Genomic DNA, 19,924 nt, shown 5'->3' with positions numbered 1-19,924 from the left:
TGTTTCAGCAGTAGTGTGGCAGCAGTGCCCGGGCAGGGATCATCCCCCTGTTCTGGGCACTGGTGAGGCTGCACCTCAAATCCTGTTCTCAGTTCTGGGCCCCTCACTACAAGAGACATTGAGGTGCTGGAGCCGGGTCCAGAGAAGGGCAACGGAGCTGGTGAAGGGTCTGGAGCACAATTCTGATGAGGAATGGCTGAGGGAACTGGGGGTGTTTGGAGAAGGCTCAGGAGGGACCTGATCGCTCTCTACAACTACCTGAGAGGAGGTTGTAGTGAGGTGGGGTCGGTCTCTCCTCCCAGGTAAGAAGTGACAGGACAGGAGGAACCAGCCTCAAGCTGCATCAGGGGGAGGTTTAGGCTGGAGATTAGGAACAATTTCTTCACCGAGAGGGTGGTCAGGCATTGGCACTCCATTGCCAATGGAGTCACCGTCCCTGGAAGTGTTTGTAAACTGTGTAGACAAGGGTTTTAGTGACAGGGCTTAGTGGTGGATTTGGCAATCCTGTGGTAACATTGGACTTGATGTCAGGGAGAGTCTCCCCAGTGTGGTCTTTGCCCAGATGAATGTTCTTAGAAGTGGTTTAATGCTCTCTCTTGTGCTACAGAAAAATCTATCTCTGAAAATATTTCAGGAGACAGGAGAAGTTTTAAGACTTCTGGATTTGATGGAGAGTCTGGTCAGAGGAGGCTTGCATGCTTGACCCCTCTTTAATGGGTGAAAGCTTCTTCTCTGGTCACCTCTGTTGTGTTTGCAACAGGTTTGCACGAAGTGAACTGCTGTATGGCACCTTCCTCCTGTAGCTCACCTGAGCTCTCTGCAAACAGCAATTTATGGTTGCAGCAGCCTGGGAGACTGGTAAATAAACATAACTAATTCCTACAAATAAGGAATGCTGGCAAGGAAGTAAGGAGGAGCACAGAAATGCTTGTGTACGGTTGCTTACCTTCTACTTGTCTCAGGGTGAATGACTTCCACAGGTCTAACCAGAGCCAAAAGACTGACATGGTAGTTTATACCCTTGACACCCGCTGTGCTGGGCTTTGGCGATTCATATGAAGGAAGGGGACCTCAGTTTGCCATGGGAGTAGTGGCTGAAGAGGCTGGTGAGGGAAAATTGTCCTGGGAAAGCTTGGTGTGCTATGCCACAGTCCCTTAAATCTCACAGGCCTTGGGTGTTTTCCCCATGACTGATAAGTGCAGACTGCTTGGTATTTGCACTGCTGCTGGTGTAAATACCAGTGGTGCTCACTCGTGTAACTGAAGGAAATGCTGCTCTGGGGACAGTGCACATCTCTTCAAAAACATAGAGCTGCAAAGTGCAGTGAAGAAAGGAGCTGGTGCTTCCAAGCAGTGGATAAAAGAGGGGTAGAAGGGACAGGAGAAGTGAAAGTTGAGATGAACAGGTGGCAAAAGCCCTGCTTACACTGCATGGGAAGCTCTGTAGCTCGAGTGTATGTTTTGTGTTTGCTGGGGAAGAAAGAGTGGCAAGGTAGCAAAGGGAGTGAAACCTGGAACTGTTCTGGCATTCTAGGTCATGCACTCTCTCATCCATAAACTACAGGAGAAGGAGACAATATAACCAGGAATATCTGCTCAATACAGTCTGCTCTTCTGGCTTTAGTCTGTCTTTCCTTACCTTCAAAGCTGTCTGTAAATCAGCATGACATACCTGTCGCTTTCTTCACCAGGTTTCACTTCCCTGTGGCGTGTTCTTCACCACTCCCAACGCTTACATTGTTTTCCTGATAATGGGACAAACCTTTCAGCAGGCTTCCTACCCCCTTCCGTTGTAATGTGTGTCTTTGTTTTGCTTGCTCATGCACATTAGAAATGCTTGAAGGCATTCATGTTTTTGGAAATAAAACACCTCCGCAGACCCTATCAATCTGTTAATACACTGTCGGCATCAGTGTACCTTCTGGGAGGAGGAAACACCCGTTCTGCTTGCTGCTGGTTCAGGCAGCAGATATTAGATTGGGGTGGTTGAGGCGGAGGATGATTACTGGACAGCCTGTCTGCGTGGTGCCTCAGACTTTCTTGGCTTTGCCACAACATCAGTCTGCATTTATGTACTACTTGCAGGGCAAGGAGTTGGTTTCAAGAGACTCTTTCTTCGCAGCACAGCTGAAGCAGGGAAAGCTTTGCTGTCTTTTGTTTTATAAGGAAATAAATAACCCTCATAATTTTCCAGCAACTCTTCACTTTGGGGTTTAGCTGGGACTTTGGGCTAAGTGCCATTCTCACAAGTATCCCAGACCAAAGGGTTGGCTAATCATGCAAGGAGAAAATACACCCTCGTGGTGATGGTGTGGGACTGTGGGGTTGGGTCTGCATTGAGACTCTCTGCTAGAGGCTTCCCCTGCATCTTGGGAGAACTCTGGCTAAAGTGGCCCCCGTCTTGAGCACCTCTGCTCTTAGAGAGGCAGTAAGGCATCTGCCCGGGGATGAGGGCAGTGCAATGCACTCACACTGCGAGGATTTGCTAGGGGCTAGTGCCACCCATCTTGTGCAGCTCCTGAGGTCGTTGAGGAGCTGTGAGGGTTGAATCTCAGTGGGCACTGCAAAGCAGAATGGAGTCCTTGGAGCAAACAAACACACAGCACCTGCAAATGCTGCTCAGCTCACTGTCAGTCTCACTCTAAGCTGTGTCTGCTCCCAGCTGATTTCACTGCCTGCTGACCCAGCTCTACCTGTCTGGACTGGGTATGTAATTCTGCCTTACCTATCTCCTTCCTTGGCCTTCTTTGCCTTTTGCAGGCGGAGGGCCATGACTGCCCAAGCCCTGCTCATGGTATGAGTGGGACCTCATGGAAGTCAGTGTGGGCCAATGCAGGTGCACAGGTCAAACTGCAGCACTGTCAAAGCTCGCAAAAGATTCCTTTGGTCCTAAAGTGGCAAATTATTTTCTTTTATAACAAAATAATCTTTTTATGGGGAATTAATTTTTCTTTTATAACATCCAGGAGCCTAGAGCAGAACGTGCCTGGTTTGTGCAACGCCAAATGTGAGAAAGGCAGACTCAGCCCAGAAGACTTTACAGTCGACACCTCTGGCTGTAACACAGCAGCTCAACACTGTTTCCTAAATGGCCTGTAAGTACAACGTACAGGAGCAGGAAGCAGCATACCAAGGGCACACTTTGAATGACAGGAGGGTGCGGAGTGGTGATGCTGGCCTTGGGACCCAGTGGTGCTGCAGGAGTATCTCTGGGTAGGACATGCTGTTGGTTTCATGGTCGTCTTACCAAGTCCCTCAGAAAGGCTGAATATATATAATCATAGAATGGTTTGGGTTGGAAGGTACCTTCAAAGCTCATCCAATCCAACCTTCCTGCGATGAGCAGGGACATCTTCAACTAGATCAGGTTGCTCAGACCCACATCCAGCCTGGCCTCAAATGTCTCCAGGGATGGTGCATCCACCACCTCCCTGGGCAACCTGTGCCAGTGTTTTACCACCCTCATTAGGTGGTGGTATGGGCAAGCAGATGCTGATACAGCCTAATCTGTTCCCATTTTTTGGTGACTAGAAGGCTCTGTTTTTTTGGTGCACTTCCCCTATCTCCATTAGGTTTATGTTGGCCCGACCATTTCCTTAGTATGCTGAATGTATTTACAGTGTGTGAAATGAGACAAGAAATATGTACGGATGTTTTTGTGGGTGGAAGCATTGCCTCTCAAAATTGTTGCAAGATTACTGAAGCATCTCCCGCTTCCCCCATGTGCAACCCAGAGATGTTTTTACTTTTTCCTGTTCCTCTGTTATATAAATGAATGAAAATGGCATTTCTGTGCACCCTTGAGATGGTAAGTGGGTACCTGGTAACAAGCAGAGCATCATACCCTGCTGATGGACAGAGTCACTTCTTTTCCTGTTACCCCCTTGTTTTGTCTTCCTGTTATTACTTACAAGTCTTTGGTATGCCTTGTCTCTCTCATTTTGCACTCGGGCGGGGAACACTGAGATAAACCTGAAAATGCTCTGCTTTGTTATGTTGGATTTTGTGACTTGTGGGTGGCAGGTTGTGTAATGTGCTGGTTTGTATCTGCTAAGTTACTGTGATTAGGTATCAAGTGACTGTGGTTATTTTTGCTTTTAAGTGCAACAGAGAGCTAGAGTGGGCTCCTCCAAAAGACAAACTGTGTTTGTTCCTTTTGATTGTTGCTGACTGGCAGCAATCCTTTATGACTTGCCATTTGTTTTGGACAGCGTCCTCCTTCTCCCATTGCTTCTGGCTCTGTACCTATTCTCTGACATGACGCAATGGCCTCACACTGTGAAATGCAAGAGTATTGCTTTGGCTTATTATGCAGCTTGTGTATGGGCCCTTGAAATGCATGCTGTAGTCTTAAAAAAGACATTTGACACTGTTAATGTCCTTCTCTACATTTATGTTCTTTGGTGAAAGCAACTTCAGGAAGAACATGTACCTTTGCTTGGCAGATGAAATTAAGATGCCAACATTAAATGAACCTTGAGCAAGTGGCAGTGCATGTTTGGTGAGTTGCCTGCTGTAATTGAAGTGTGTACATTAGAGGAATGGGAGCTTAATTGGTTGAGGGGGTGTAGTGGGGCAATGGTAATAAAAGCAGAGCAAACAGTTGACACGATCTGAACAGATTTAGAGATAAAAATGGGAATAGAGATAAGGGAGTAAGCCCGTATTAAAAGAAATTCTCAAGACACACCCTGTGGCAGTGCTAATGTGAAACCCTTTGCAGTTCTGCACCCTGACCCATGATAACTGGCAGCAGGAGTGCTCCTCTATGGGGTTTTTGCAATGCTGGGGTGGGACCATGAGTCAAGAGAGACTGGAAAACCACAGTGCTAGATTTTGGGAAGGTGGGCTGCCTCTAGCTGGGGTCAGCTGTGAAGCTGAAAACGTGTTTTTATTAGGCTTGGGAATCCTTTGCACCACGAAGGCTTTTTGTTGCTGAAGGCTTGCTGAGCAAGCCTTAAAAATGGAAGACAAATGGATTCGTGGAATTACCAACTGTCTTCTGGGTGCGGTGGGTTTATGTGGGAAAACATGGGCTGGTGAAGATGGCTATTGTCACCAGCTGGAGTTGACTGCTCAGATTTGGCATCACTGGTCATGATAGCAATGCAGAGCAAAGCTGTGGAGAGGAAGGCTGGCTTTATGTCATCCCTGTGGAGCAATTAGCTGTCAAAAAAATTGTTTCTACATGTCCCATGGAGAATTTAGGCTATTTTTCCTATAGCTCTCAGCATTTTATTTTGGCTAAACTGCTGTGGTGCTGCAGGGAAGGCTGTCATTTGGGTTTCTTGTGCTCTTGTTCGTGTCTGCTGTTAGAGGTGCTGGTCTTAGCATGCACAGAGGTCTCTCAGCTTGAAGACATAAAGATCGGGGTCACCCCTGAAGGGGACAGGTTAATCCTAAGGGAACTGCTGAGAATGATGTCCACTGAGCACTAGTGCAAAGGTAGGCAGGTTTGTATGTGCTTGCGGTTTCTCCTTTGGAAGGAAGTGAGGTTACATGTAACTTTGTTCTTGGCACCTGAATAACACAGGAGGGAGTAAATGAGAAATGTGCTGGAGCTGAGTCCTGGGTTTAAACCTTCCTCTGCCCAAGCAGGGATATTGAAACATTTTCAAACACGTGTGGGATATGCCAATGGACAGCATTAAAAGGTGTTGCCATGTGGGGACATGGGGGAAAGGGACCCTTCTCTCCTGCTCCTGGTGTTCCATCCACCAGCTGCAGGCAGCTTGCTCTTCCTGTGTGGGCTGACAGGGGCCAGCAACACCGCTGGTCCAGCCATGGCTCCCCTGCTCTCCTCCAAGGATATGCCGGAGAGTACTCACTCATGCTGTCCTGCACCCATGCCTCTATGTGGAGCCTGGCAGAGGAGGGTACATACATCCTTTCCTGGCCAGTTCTTGCTGTCTGCTGTGAGAGGCAGGCTTACGCAGAGCTCAGCACCCCATAAGGCTGGCTGGCCTGATGTGGAGTGCCTATTTCCCAAAATGTCCCAGCCCTGGCTGCACTGAGCTCTGGTGAAGACCTGGCCCCACGCTCCCTGGAGTGCTGTCCTTCCTCCTTGGTGAGAGATCAACCAGCTGTGATGAGAGGTGTGCAGGGAACGTGTTCTCTAGGTGTTTCTTTTTAACCAGCTGAAATGAATGTGTTTCTCTGAACTATGGACCTGGCTTCCCATTGGGATGCTGTGCTCTGCCATAGTAATTCATTTAATATGCAGTGATTTCAGATGTCATTTTCTGTTAGTGGTCGATAGAAGGGGACTCCGTATGGCACAGTGGATATTAAGCACAGGGCTCTTTGCCAAGGGAATGAATCTGTGGCTCTGTCACACTGACTTCAATGAGGCTGAGCTCCAGACCTGCCCCTGCTCTATTGCAGAGCTCAGCACAGAGTAATGGTTATCTGGACAGCATTTTTGCATTTCCCTACCTAATCCTGGTCTGGAATCCCCCTCTTTGTGTCCTGACTTGCTGCTCTGCCTGGGGGAAAAGCCCCATAAAAGTCCTGTGCCACTTTCCTCTCTGCATGACAGACAATGCTGAAATAGCTTGCAAAGGCTGCTGTTTCTTGTCTGGGAGGCATGCTGGAACACGGAGGAGCTGTGGCATCCGGTTAATGAAGACAAGTGTTATGGCTAGTATTTGCTTTTATTGCGTAAATGAATCCTTTGTGCCTTTCCAAAGGGGAAGGGTAAATCATAAGATCTGCCATCCCCTGGCCTGAAAGAATTGTGTTACCTTGGCGTAGTCCATCCACCACTAGAGGAAGGAGTGTCGAGCACTGGTTAGCAGTAATTACGTTGCAGAGGAAACACAGGCTGTAACAGGAGGTGACCTGCCTGCTTCCTTCCAGCCAAGTCAGGAGTGGGGAACTTGGCTACAGCTATGGCTCCCTTGTGTACTGGCACTTAGGGACTGTGCTGCCAGGGACACAGCACCTGGTCCAGGACATTGCTGGTACAGGTCTCCCAGTACCAGAGCAACAGCCAACACCAGCTAAGGGATGCTGCTGCATGCTGATGGGCAGCAAAAAGGCAATGGCAGTGCTTCGCAGAATAGTTGCAATCGCTACAGCAGGGGCTATGTGGGGAACAGAGCTATGAAACACTTTGTGTCTCCTGTGCAGGAGGAGATAAATAGGGATGAGATGGGTCCACCCTCACTGATAATTTCTTCTGATCTGTTATGCCATGCTAAAAATCTGTATACATGCTGGAGCTGACTGCTTTTAAATTGATGGACTTAATACGTGCGTCGTTCCATGCTCCCTGTCTGCAGTTCTCTCTGCTCCCAGAGAGATTGCTTTTCTGCCTTTTAGTGCTTGCAGTTCAGCCTCTCTTGAGGCTGTCTGCACAGACGGTACCAAACCGTGCCCTTGTGTTTTTGTTCAAGTGTGGTGTGGCTCAGGGTACTGCAAGGGTGTTGTTCTGTATCCTTGCCAGGTGATGTGCAGGGGAGGCGGGAAGACCTGAGGTTGTGATGCCTTCTGCAGGGTCTGGGGAGCCTCACCTCAATTCCTTCAGCCTCTGCCTCTGCGGGGCACGGCAGGAGTCGCTGGCTGGGGACTCAAGCAGTGTTTGGCCAGTGTTGTCCTTGCTGCCCATGGCTGTCCTGTGGGAGTGGTGAGTTGGGGGGCTGACTGTCACACAGTGAGGAGGCTTACTCTTTTCTGTGGATCCTCACAGAGAGACCATGGCCCCTGTGCTGCAGATGTAGGAAGGCCAGGGTACCTGAGAGGACAATTTCTTTCTTCTCTGGAGCAAAGGGAAGAGTTGTTGCTTTAAGGACCTGGATGAGGCCACTGAGATGTCTTAGCACCCCAGGGTGCCTCGCTGTCCCATAGGGACCACAGTGACCCCAGGAAATGCCTGCCCTGCAGCAGGCTATAGGAGAGAGGAGGCTGCAGAGTGCAGGGGTGCAGGTGCTGCTGCCGTGGTGAAAGTAAAGCAGGTGCTGGAGCCTTGAGCCTCACGTTGTTTGCTCTCTGTCTGTGTCTCTTGGCTATGCCAGTGCCTGGAGGAACACTTATGGAGGAGGACAGAGCATGAGGAAATAAATACCTGATCCATTGTCAGAGAACTCACAGGAAGGCAGAGGACTCTGTGTCCACAACACAACAGCATTTCTGAGTTGCACGTGTTACAAGAACAGCCCCAGGAACAGCCCTGGCATCTCAGATGCTCATTGAGTATGATCTTGCCTGGAGGCCAAATGCTTCCTGAGGAGGTGGTGTATGCAGCATCCTTAGCCCTGTGCAGGATTTCACAGTGCCTGCATGTCAAGAGCTGATCCTGTTGCAACACCTTGTCCTGACGGTGCTCTGGGTGCTGGCACTTGAGCTGGGCTCTGCTCTGGATGCGGCCGAATGCTATTTTTAGCTGACTGCTGCAGCCAGGATGGGAGCTGATCACGTGCTTTGTGGACATGAGGAAACAGCACGTGCATCCTTCTCCCTTCATGCTGCAGGCTTTGCTGGGGCAGCGTGTGTGGAATCGGTAATGATCCTGGAAGGGGACTGCCTTGCCTTGTGCCTATAGGAAGTAGCAGGGAATTAGCGCTGTGGGTCTTGCAGTGTAACCTTGTGCAAAATGCTGGAGAAAAATACTTAGAAAACCACTCCAATTCTGTTGGTGTGTCTGAAAAGTCTCCCCCTCCACAACTCTAGGCTCTCTGTGCCTCGTTTTTTATGCACAGCGCGGATGAGGCTGCCAGAGTGTAGCAGCTTAACCCCTTATGCCAGTAATGACGGTATGAAATGTTTGCAGCGCCTGCTGCCTGGCTGTTAGGAGCTTGATCTTGGGATGCTTTGGCATATGTGGGTGGTCTTCCTGCTTTCAGAGGAGTGAGGTGTGTATGTGAGATGGGTGGGTAACTCTGCCCTCTTTCTTTTGTTTTTACTTCTTCATTTCTAGCAGGTATGGATGGGAAGAAATACAGCGTGTGGATGTTTTTACCTCTTGTGTTTACCGTGTTTACATCAGCTGGATTATGGATAGTGTAAGTTATCTTCTGCTGGTTATTTGAGAGAGCAAGTTAGGCTGGGGCAGTTGGAAGTACTGCTGTGGTGTGGGCTGAGTCTTAGTATGGAGTCTTTTGGGGATGCTCTGTCTTTGAGTTACTGTGGGTTTGGGAAGGCAAATGACAGGGGCAGGGGCCAGTCTGTACCAGTTCATGGCTTGGAGGTTCATATTTTTCTTGCTGAGTTTCTGTGCTCCCCAGGCCAAAAGACAGACAAAAATGCAAAAATCCCCTTTCATCATGCTGTGTTTAAATGACTGAGCAGAGCTCTTGGAGAAGCACTTAGGCCCTGCTTTGGGGTACAGCCTCAAAATCTGCAGCATCCAGCACCGCAGTGACAACCTGCCAGAGGCTTAATGCTGACACCTCACTTTCTCACTTCATACAAAAATGCCCACACGACATGCACTTGCCTGAGGTGGGGTCTCTCCAAGCATGAAGGCGGACCACTGCAGCCTGAATTTGGGAGTGATAAATGTGCATTCAGTAGCCGTGCTCAGCTTGAGAAGCAGTTGTATTGCAGGATATGGCTTTGGCTGTCCTGTGGATGTTAATTTTCAGCAGCAGGGGCAGCTTAAGCAATTTGTCTGACCCCTGTTGCTTGTTGTTCTTCTTTTCCCATCCTCTGTGTTTGTATCCCATCCTCCTCAGCTTTTTGCTGAGGCACCAAGGTAAACCAGATGAATCAAATTATTCAGATTAAAAATGAAAACGTTCACTTGGTTGGTTATTTTTAAGGCAGCTCAGTTCAGTGACCCTGTTTATCTACCTGACCATGCAAAACAGATGCAATACAAAGAAAGGCACATAGTTAGGCTGGGAAGTGAGCGAAACTGCCTGCTTGAGCACAGAGGAACACAGGCTGCCTCCACTTGGTCCTGACAGTAGGCTTTGAAACATTTAATGTGGTGTTTGAGGGATATTTTGAATTGAAGCCAGGATGAGGTTTTGCACTGTTTTCATCTTTTTTTTTTTTTTTCCTTTTTTTTGTTTTATTTTTATACAGGTACTTTATAGCAGTGGAGGATAACAAAATTATCCCACTAAATGTACCAGATAGGTAAGAGCTGGTTGTAGGCTTTATGGTCAATCACTTCTTTCTTTAGAATAATAAACCAGTGAAAAAGCTAAATAGCAAAGAAAATCTTGAATCTGTGTTCCTATGCATTTATCTCTCCTAGGACACCGGGTTCCAAAAGACCACCTTATATAAGGTAAGTGGATGATTTTCTTCCACTTACTGTTCTGACTAATGGTTGTTGTTTATGTCTTTGCCATCCTAGAGTTACCGTGACACACTTTGTATTTCCCAAGTATTGCAGGTGATGCGCCTCCTGCAAGCTGTGTGTTTAGCCAAGTCATGAACATGGCGGCATTTCTAGGTAGGAACCACCAGGGAAATGTTTCTTTCTCTCATAATTTGTTTAAAGAAGTCACTGAAACATAAGTAACATCCCATACATGTTGTTCTTGATGGTGTGAAATCATTTAAAGTGCGATTACCACTGATTAAGATGGTACCGTTTTGTCTTCATTTGTAGAAATGCAGAATGAAGCTGGGTGCATTTGGACTTTATTGGTTTCTGATTTATTCTCATGTTTTTAGTTGTCTCATCTTGGCCTTCAGTCTGTGTTTTCCATTGTATGGTGGGGTTTTGTTGTATGCTGTGAATGTGAGATAGTTGCATGGGAATATCAACAAATGAAGCAACTGATTATGCAAAAGAACATCCATACTGAAGTCCTCCCTCACCCCTTCCTAAATTCCATTACTAAACCCATGGAAGTTCACTAGCATTTTCCAGCAGTGGAAGCAAGAGGGAAACACTATAAAGACAAGAAATAGCTGAAAAGTACCTGGAAAAGTTGTTTCGTTTTGGTTCTTAAAACTGTTTGTTACCTTCACCTGTACATACTTTGAGCAAATTATCCCAGACTTAAACAGCAAATAATTAATTCTGTGATTTGCTGCTCTTTAGTAGTACTTGCATTTATCTTTTCCTTTATGGGGTGGTTTACAGTTTGCTCTGAGCTATTCTGTCAAAGTCTGGGTTCCACCCCTACTGCTTGTGAGAGGTACAATGTTTCTTTTCAGAAACCTGGGAAATTCAGTTGAATTGAGTATTGAAATTATTCCAGACCTGTATGTGCACTAGTAAGATACTTTAACAATCTTAATCTGCCATAATGAAAATGAGGCTTGAGATGTAAAGCCTGGTAGAATATGTTTAAAATGAACTTTTACATTAATTTCCTTGTTTCAAGTATCACTTCAGAGTGGAGTTTTGGCATCCTTACGCCTTGTTTCTGTGTATGGCTTTGTTTCAAGCTTAGATCTTGATGTACATATTGAGCCAGCATCTCAATTGGTAGAAATAATTCTGGCTTCAGTTTGTGCTAAGGCCAGGTCTTGCACACATCTTATTTATATGCCTGACACCCAGTGCAATGTGATTACCACAGTAAGATTTAAACTTCTGACCCCCAAAGCACTTAAACCAACATGTGCATAGAATGCTACTTCTGATGTTAACGTGGCTGTTTGACAGTAGTACATACATGCCTGCCTTTGCAGCTGCTTCCAGGTAAGGTCCCGTTTTTGCAGACCACTCTGTTCATGCAGCCTTTGTGGACCTGCACCAAGTCCCAGTGAGTCCAAGGGCTTTATGAAAGGTCAGGAATTGGCTTGATGATCACTCAACATGTGCTTTGTGTGAACATGAGGATTAGCAGTCACGAGTGTGAGGAGAGCAGCTGGTGTGAAGAAGGGCAGGCAAACAAAAGGCATTCAGTTTTATGAAGCTAAGCTGTACTGTACAGTTTTGTTGCTGCTTCTTCCCATGACAAGAAGAAATATAACCAGGGAACCTCCAGGCTGCAAATGTGTTGTGGGAGATGTGGCAGTAGGTGACTGTCTTGGCCACAGCGATCATGAAATGGTTGAGTTCAAAATCTCTCACTGGATTTCAAGAAAGTGAACTTTAAGCTATTCAGGGAGCTGTTTCGCAGAGTACCCTGGGTATCTGCTTCTGAGGGTTTAGGAGTCCGTCAGTGCTCATCAGTCTTTAAGAACCACCTTTTAGAAGCACAGGAGCATGCAATCCCTCTGTGTCATAAGTTAAGCAAGTGGGGCAGAAGACCAGCTTTGCTGAACAGGGAACTCCTTGTGGTGCATAAGAGGAAAACCAAGCTGTATGATCTCTGGAGGCAAGGGCAGGCTTTGCAGGAAGATTACAGAGCTGTAGTTCATATAGGTAGGGGAAAGATACAAAAGGCCAAAACTCAGTTGAAACTGGCCAGTAGTGTGTCAGACAACAAGAAGGGCTTTTTGAAGTATGTTAACAGCAAGAGGTCTAAAGAAAACATGGGACTGATACTCGTTGAAGATGGTCACCTGACTAACAGAGATTAAGAGAAAGCAGAGGCATTCAGTGGAGGTTTTTCGCCTCAGTCTTTAATAATACTGATCGACCTTGGGCTGTACGGTCCCGTGAGTCGGTGCAGGAACAGTGACCTTCCATTTGTGGACACTGAAATTGTAATGGACCAGCTGTACCACTGAATGTTCATGAGTCCAGGGGCCTGATGGGGTTCACACAGACAGTGTACAATATGACCTGCGTGCTATCAGTTTGAGCATAAGCGTAAGAAGGTGTTTGGCAGCAAGTAGTAAATTTCCCTGTTCATCTGTATTGCTTTTTAGTGGTCTGGTTTGAACCCGCATCTGAAGGCCAGTTGATTGCCTGGCTTTCTCTGTTGTTCCATGCAGCATTCCCTAGGGATGGCAAGAATATACAATGTGAATGTCTCCTGGGGTTATGTCATATCATATGATATATCACGTATCATATATATCATGCATCATATAGCTTATCATAGTGCTTGGGCTAATTGTAAGCTTGAAAGGACTGCTCTTCCAGTTTTCCCAGAACATTAGTGCCATATTATGGCTTATGTTCATGGCATCAGGGACACATTCCAGAGGAGGAGAAGAGGCAGTGGGCATTGTGGTAAAACATGCAGAAATATATGTGTGTATTTTTCTAATACAAGCGGAGTTTGATGTACCTCCCACAAGAGAGCTCATGAGTGGAATGAAACTTGATGCAAGCCCAGCTGCTGTAAAGTGGATGCACGGTATGGGAGCTCCACAGGCAAATAGGAAGGTGGTGTTCTTTCCCCCAGAAAATTTGCAACCCAGCTCCTAGACAAAAAACATCATGAGGAAAGGAAGCATGGGAGCTTGGTGTAACCGGATTACAAGAGGAATGCTTCCTGTGCTTAGTCTCATCCATGAGAGAGAGAGAGAGAGTCCTGCAGAAGCACTAAGTTAGCCAGCCTGCAGTGAGCTCTGCCCTCTGGGTGGAAAGAGGGTGAGGGATCTTGGAGTCCCCAGCCAGGTGGTTACCACTGCATGTTCTCCCTAATGACACACCTTGCATTCTGTTTCCTTCTCAGCACTTGTTATGGCTATCCTGCGCTTCATTCAGCTGAAGCCAAAGGTGCTAAACCCTTGGCTGAACGTCAGCGGCCTGGTGGCGTTATGCTCGGCCTCTTTTGGGATGACGCTACTCGGCAACTTCCAGGTACTGCACTCCAGGCTTGGGCTGCTGTGTCCGTACTGTGAGGTTCCTTTTACTGTGAGGATCTGCTTTTCCAGCTGATCAGCTTAGGCCTTTGAACTACCTGTGATGTGAGCTCAGGAGATAACAGGTCTGGCTGTGCTGCAGCCCTTCTTGTATCTGCTCTGCCACCTCTTTCGGCTGCTTATGTGGCTCCAAGTAACATGCTGAGATGAAGGGCCACAATCATTTTTCACGTGTTCCCAGCATGCTTACACCTGACCTGCCAAAAGCCAGAGCAGAGAACCTATTCAATCTCTTGAGCCCTGGGGCTTGGCACAGATGGTCCTGGGTAAAAGGATCGAGCTGGAAGTTTATGTATGCATCTGTGCGAACAGATGCACAGCTGTCCATACAGAGCTAGCAGATAGTTCCGTGTCCTTCCTCTAAAATACGTTGTTTGAATCTACCTCCTGCTTGTCCTCAGACTGGCCACGAGAGGGACTTCCACTAACAGGAGGGGTGCTTGGATGCGGTCTCTGTTCTCGATCTGTTCTGCAGCGTTGCTGCAGACAGGCAGACACACAGACAAGCTGCCAGTGCCACAGCGTTGCTCCTTAGAGTTGGGTGTCCACTGTGATCACGGGTGTCTGTTAGGTCTGCAGTGAAAATCAACACAGTAGCACTTGGATTTCCCCATCCCTTTGCTGTCTCTGATGCTCTGCCTCTCTCATTACGTGTAAGTAGTGACCCCCAGTAATGGCAGGAACAGAGACAGGTGAGTGTAGGATGACTTCTTTCCGGGATTTGCAGGCAGGGAGTTGTTTTTCCTGCCAGTACAGAAAAGGTACTTGTTTTGTGGAGGGTGAGTACCTGTTTGGGTCATGGAGCAGTTGCAGGAACTTTTTGTCCTTTACAGCCGTCATCTTCTTGTTTGGTTGTTTCTTTTTTTGACTGAGGTGTGAGATAATTTGGCTGTTTTGGACCCGATTTTCCTAACTCCACAGCACAAGTCTTGTTTTTTAACGAGAGCTTCCCAGCTAGGAAGCATGAGGCTTTTGTAACAGCTTTGTCCAGATGTGGGAAGAGTATTTCTAGTAGAGTAGGCACTAGAAAGCAGTTTCAACCTCTCCTTCCTTTTTCACTCCTCAGAGCAAATGATTGTTATTCAAAAGTGGGTACTTTGAATCATGTCTGGTTGTACATTCTGAACTAATTACGTGTTAGTTACCTGTATCCTTGCTTAGATCTTTTGCCAAGCCAGGAAAGCATGTGGTTATGAGACCTTAGTCCATGCTTTTTCCTGCCTGACTGCTAAGCTGAATGTGGCATATTTCTGATGAAATCATACTTCTGGAAAATTACATGTTGGGTGTGTTAAAGGGACATTATTCGCTGAGTCCCTTGCACTGTAGGCTACACTGGGAAGGGCAGCTCAGTCCCATTTTTTCCTGTATTATGATTTGGATCTACCCTTGGAAAAAGCCTCAAGGTAGGGAGGAAAGGGATCAGTGAGGGCTCAGTAGACTGTTACCTTGTAGATTGTGTCTTGTTTGATAGGAATTTGTTAAATCACCAAATGGGAATCAAGGCTACAGGGAGGAATTACAGACTTTCTAGAAAAGCCTCTGAGGCAGAAGGGAAAAAGGAAATTGTTTGGCTTAAGTCTTGTCCATGCTGGACTTCCTGAGTGGATTTGCAGCCTCAAGGGTTCTCTTTGCAGATTCTTGTTTATTGAACCTGTCCGTTCCTTTGCCTTGCAGTATTGCACAGTCACTGAGCCCCATGAGACACAGGAGCCCAAGGAACAGAGAAGCACTCCACAGAGATTGTGTTCATATTGCCTCAGACCCCAGTGATCAAGGATGGGCAGGAGAGGGAACAGGCAGTCAAGATTTTTGGTGGGAGAAACTTGCCAAACCAGGAGCATGTGTCTGCATTTTGGCTTGTGCTAGCTCAATGGAGGTGTCAGGGCTGTGGCTACCCTTTGCCCAAGGCAGCGCTGCTCCATGAGGCTGGCACTGAAGGTTGCACAGTTTGCATCCATTGCATAGAGCTGTACAAGACCACAGCAGGTTGTCCTTGCCTGTCCTGGCCATCACATCAAGCCAGGGAAGGATTTATTTCTGAGCTCTGCATTAGTGAATCTTGTCAGGGAGCTGTGGAGACGGTCACCAAGCAACTGCATTTTCCACTGTGCCTGGGCTTTGGGCAGAAGATCGGCTTGACTGTAACAGCTGTCAGCTCATCTTGATTACGTTACACCTTGCACATCTGCCAGAAGAAATGATACAGCATCTCTGTCTTGCACCCCAGTGATTCCCACTCTCCTTTATCCCACCCCAGCAGCAATCCAAGGTAGCTAGCAAATAATTCTTGTTGCATCCAAACAATCACAGTTCTTTTTGTTCCTAGCTTTCCAGCGATGAGGAGATCCACAATGTGGGCACATCACTGACCTTTGGCTTTGGGACCTTGGCGTGCTGGATCCAGTCTGCCCTCACCCTCAAGATCAACCTGAAGAATGAGGGACGGAAAGTCGGGATTCCACGAGTCGCCCTGTCAGCCAGCATCACCCTCTGCGTGGTGCTCTGTATCCTTTTGTCCCGCTCCCTGGGAAGCTAGGTATCACATGTGTCTGACGCTCTGCAGCAGGGAGCCCTGGCTCTTCTCCCATCTGTCCTAGGATCTCAAAGCATTTAGGAATGCTACTGAGCTTGTCTTCATGGCATGATCCTATGATCGGCTCATTTTACTACTTGTGTTTTTCCAGGATGCACTGCTTCAAAGATGGGCTTTCTTTCTTCATAAAGGTTTCTAAATCTTAGTGGTATCCGAAGTAGTTACAATATTGAATAGTATCTATGCGATATAAAGACACCACTGATTACCTACACAGTAGCATTTAAGATTATGCAGAATATTGAGATAAACATTCTCAGGATAACAAAGGAACAAGGGAAGAAGTCAGGTTTCTGAAGACAAGAACATTTTGATGTGTTTGTTAAAATGCTCCAGGGTGCTGCATCCAGCTCTGCCTGCCTTTTAAGACAATTATCACAGTAAAAGCTTGGTGGGTCATGTGGACCTCGGGTTAAGACTAGGTGCTTTATGGATGAGATTTGGGCTGTGGGGTCTGTGGTCACTCAGACTGGATGTACATGTGGCTTCCTCTCCACCTTGTGCCTGTCAGCCCCACTCCAGCCACATGTGCCCTGGGTGTTTGTTTAAGGTGAATCCTTTCACTGCATAGTTGCATCAACGTTAGCTCTGGGATAAGCAAGAAAGCAGGAATAAATTGTGAGGAATAAGCTAATTCCCCTCTTTGGGGAACAATTCCTTAGTCACTCCTGTACTGACTGACATGCTGGGTGCACCCAGCCCTGCCCAGCCACCTGCTTGGTGCTGAAGGCCTTGGGCCCTCTGTGGAGGGGTGCAGGCTGAGGCAGGGGTCTCCTGTTCTTTCCCCCCAGCCCCCAAGGGCCTGGGGCTGGCTCCCCATCCCATGCAGCTTGTGCATAACCCTTGCACTACAAGGAAAGTGGAACCTTAAAGCCAGACACAGAATACTGTTTGCTGAAATGAAGCTTTGATTGCTTACACTAAGCCCAAGAAGAAGAGTCTCTGATTACCTGCATTGTGCAGTTAAAGCCTGGGAGAGGCTGCTTGCTTGTTTGTTTTACCTGTGAAGATGTGTGATCCTGCATTCTTGGAATGCAGAGGAAATCCTGAGATAGGAAAGCCAGTAGGTTTAGAGATGCGCATTGGGCTAGGGTAGGTCCCCAGCTCAGGAGGGTGTCCTCTGCTTCAGGGGAGCTGATATCTGCTTTTATGGAGTACTCCAGCACAACCCAAGACACAGCAAGCAGTGAGACCCTTCTGCCAGGCAATGTGTGGTGAAAGCAGTATACAAGGGTACACTAGCCTGGAGGACGGTTTCTGGCTCTGACAGTGTTGTTTTTCTTTTCAGTATTACGTGCCATATTATCTGCTTCCAGATTTCACAGAAAGGGATGATGTTGCAGGTGATGTGAAGAGAATGAAGGACTGCACAGGTAGAAAGGTGTTCCCATTGCCTCTGGTGCAGAGGTCTGTTCCACTCCCTGCTGGGAGGCTCCTGGCAGGTAGGGGTCCACTGCCAGATTCCCAGCTCTCTGGCTCTGTCACTGGCTAGTCGGATGTTGAAGCGAGCCATTGGGTAAATGTTGATCAGCCTGAATTGGGATCAGGAAGCCCTGGTCTGTAATAGGTCCATCTTCAGCCACCATGTTCATGCTTTCGTGATGGCTGGAAGGATTGACTGTCATCCAGGGGACTTTGCTAAGATTTCATTGTCTTCCCTGTTGGCTTTCTCTCATCCTGGTTGGTGTCTCTGCTCCCACTAGTTTTCCTTAACTTTCCTCTTCCAGATTTTATCCTCATGGCGCAGGGCATTCACATGCATGCTTCCAGGATCCAGTGGGGCCTGGTGATGTGCTTTCTGTGCTTCTTTGGTACCTTTGCAGTGGAGTTCAGGCACTACAGATTTGAAATCGTTTGCTCTGAGTACCAGGAGAACTTTCTGAGCTTCTCCGAAAGCCTGTCGGAAGCCTCTGAGTACCAGACAGATCAGGTGTAGCCTGTCCTCTGACAGGGGGGAGCGGGGTAGGTGTGGTCTCGTGGGTTAAACATGACCTCATTTACACTTCTTTGATGAGTTTATTTTCATGTGCAATCATGATCGTATTGCCAAAGGCCTCTAAGGGTGGCTGTTGTGTTAGGAGCCAAATAGGTGTCTGCTGGAAGAGGAGTGGATCCTTCTCGGTGGCAGCATGAGGGAGCACAAGCTGTTTAAGTTTGTGCTACCACTGACTCTTTGAGTGACTATGTCACACTGTTCAAAACGTTCAACAGCCAGTCCTCATGATGCCCCTCCAGGACACGGCACTCCTCAGCCTGTTCTGCAGAGGAAGAGATGAAGGAAACTGACTTCTCTGGACAGCAGGATTCTTCAGGAGTCGCTGTTTCCCGTGTCATCAAGCTGCAACTTCTGTGAGTTTCTTACGTTGTTTTCTTTGCTGCCAACTTGTGTAACTTGGTAGGGTGAGAAAGGCTGTTTCTTCTGGACTTGCAATCGGGCAGTGGAAGACCCCAACCGACTGGCTTTGATGGGGAGCAGGCAGGCATTTGTCCAGCCTGGAAGCTGGGTTTGGCAGAAACTGCTGTGATCAGGAAGCAAGACTTGGCCAGTGCTGCCTTATAGGTGGGCAGACCATCCTCCGGCCAGAGGAGATGGCACAGGGAGGTGCTGTGTTTGGCTTCGTGTTTCAGACTCAGTGGTGGGGACTGGTGGAAGTGAGGCACTGAATTAAGATGAGAATGCCTGTGAGCTCTGAAGATGACCCAGAAAAGGCTGCTTTTTGTAAGTGTGTAGTGCGTCTACCACATACCATCTATGATATTTCAAAAGCTTTTGGCTTTGTTTTTATTCACCAAGAGGGAAAACATTGTTAGCAACACTGGGTTCACCTGCACTGAGAACAGAACCCTTGAAGGTGGTTCTGGGCAAAGAGTTTGGTTTTGCTCCTTCGTGCACTTAGAGCAGAAAGCAAGAGCTCAAGGCCCCCATTTGAAAACCTGTCTTTGGGAAGGCTGCTGTATTGGCTGTACAGGGGAGCGATGAGAGCTGCTTCTCAGGTACATGGCTCCTGTTTTCCACCATGAGCCAGGCTCAGCTTAGGTCTGCATCCTGTCTGAGCTGCTGGAAAATATAAGCAGAAATTAAAATGGTGACTGAAGGTGTTTGAAGGGGAACTCATACCACACCATGGCATTTCTGACAGAGGGAAGAGGCACGAGGGCATCCAGTCTTCTGCACAGGCCAAAGGCCTCTCCTGAAAGGAGAGACAGTTGAGAAAAACTCATGTCAAAACTAGTCTAAGTAGAAAGCTTTCAGCCAGCCCTGTATCTTCTGCGGGCCAAAATCTGTTCTCATGCAGCTGTGTTATAAATCCAGAGCATCTCCAGCCAACAGAGAATTGTTGCTGCACTGCTGAGGGCCTCCTACTTGTAGCTGTGTCCTTAGCGGGAAGAAGCTTTCCTGAAGAGATGTGTTGGAAGAGTGGCCCATGGGCACCCCAGACACAGAGCTCCTCCTGGGCAAGGGCAGGAGGGGATGGAGAAGACGCAGGTGGGAATCCTCTTCCATGGGCACACACAGTGTATATGGAGCACAAAACAGAGATTTGTTTAAAGGGTGTTACACTGTAAATAGTCCACTGTGACCCTTTTTTTTTTTTTTTTAATCCATTAATACTTTCAGTTTATTGTTTTATATTTTGTAATTTTATCAGAGGAAAA

The 19,924-nt window shown here is 47.5% G+C and overlaps 1 protein-coding gene across 1 annotated transcript; it reads left to right on the top strand.

Moving 5' to 3' along the window:
- The first annotated feature begins 2,981 nt into the window (after nucleotides 1–2,981).
- TMEM150C (transmembrane protein 150C) lies at nucleotides 2,982–18,264 on the top strand. The gene is made up of 8 exons (XM_010016053.1): nucleotides 2,982–3,095; nucleotides 8,918–9,002; nucleotides 10,030–10,083; nucleotides 10,205–10,237; nucleotides 10,338–10,405; nucleotides 13,482–13,609; nucleotides 16,001–16,178; nucleotides 17,995–18,264. Exons 1-8 carry the CDS (start codon nucleotides 3,089–3,091, stop codon nucleotides 18,201–18,203), a joined length of 762 nt encoding a protein of 253 aa, XP_010014355.1. The 5' UTR covers nucleotides 2,982–3,088; the 3' UTR covers nucleotides 18,204–18,264.
- Nucleotides 18,265–19,924: the final 1,660 nt, after the last annotated feature.

The sequence above is a fragment of the Nestor notabilis genome, unplaced genomic scaffold (assembly GCF_000696875.1).
Source record: "Nestor notabilis isolate BGI_N333 unplaced genomic scaffold, ASM69687v1 scaffold22976, whole genome shotgun sequence".
Taxonomy (NCBI): Eukaryota; Metazoa; Chordata; class Aves; order Psittaciformes; family Psittacidae; genus Nestor; species Nestor notabilis.
This window is presented reverse-complemented; position numbering and strand designations above follow the sequence as displayed.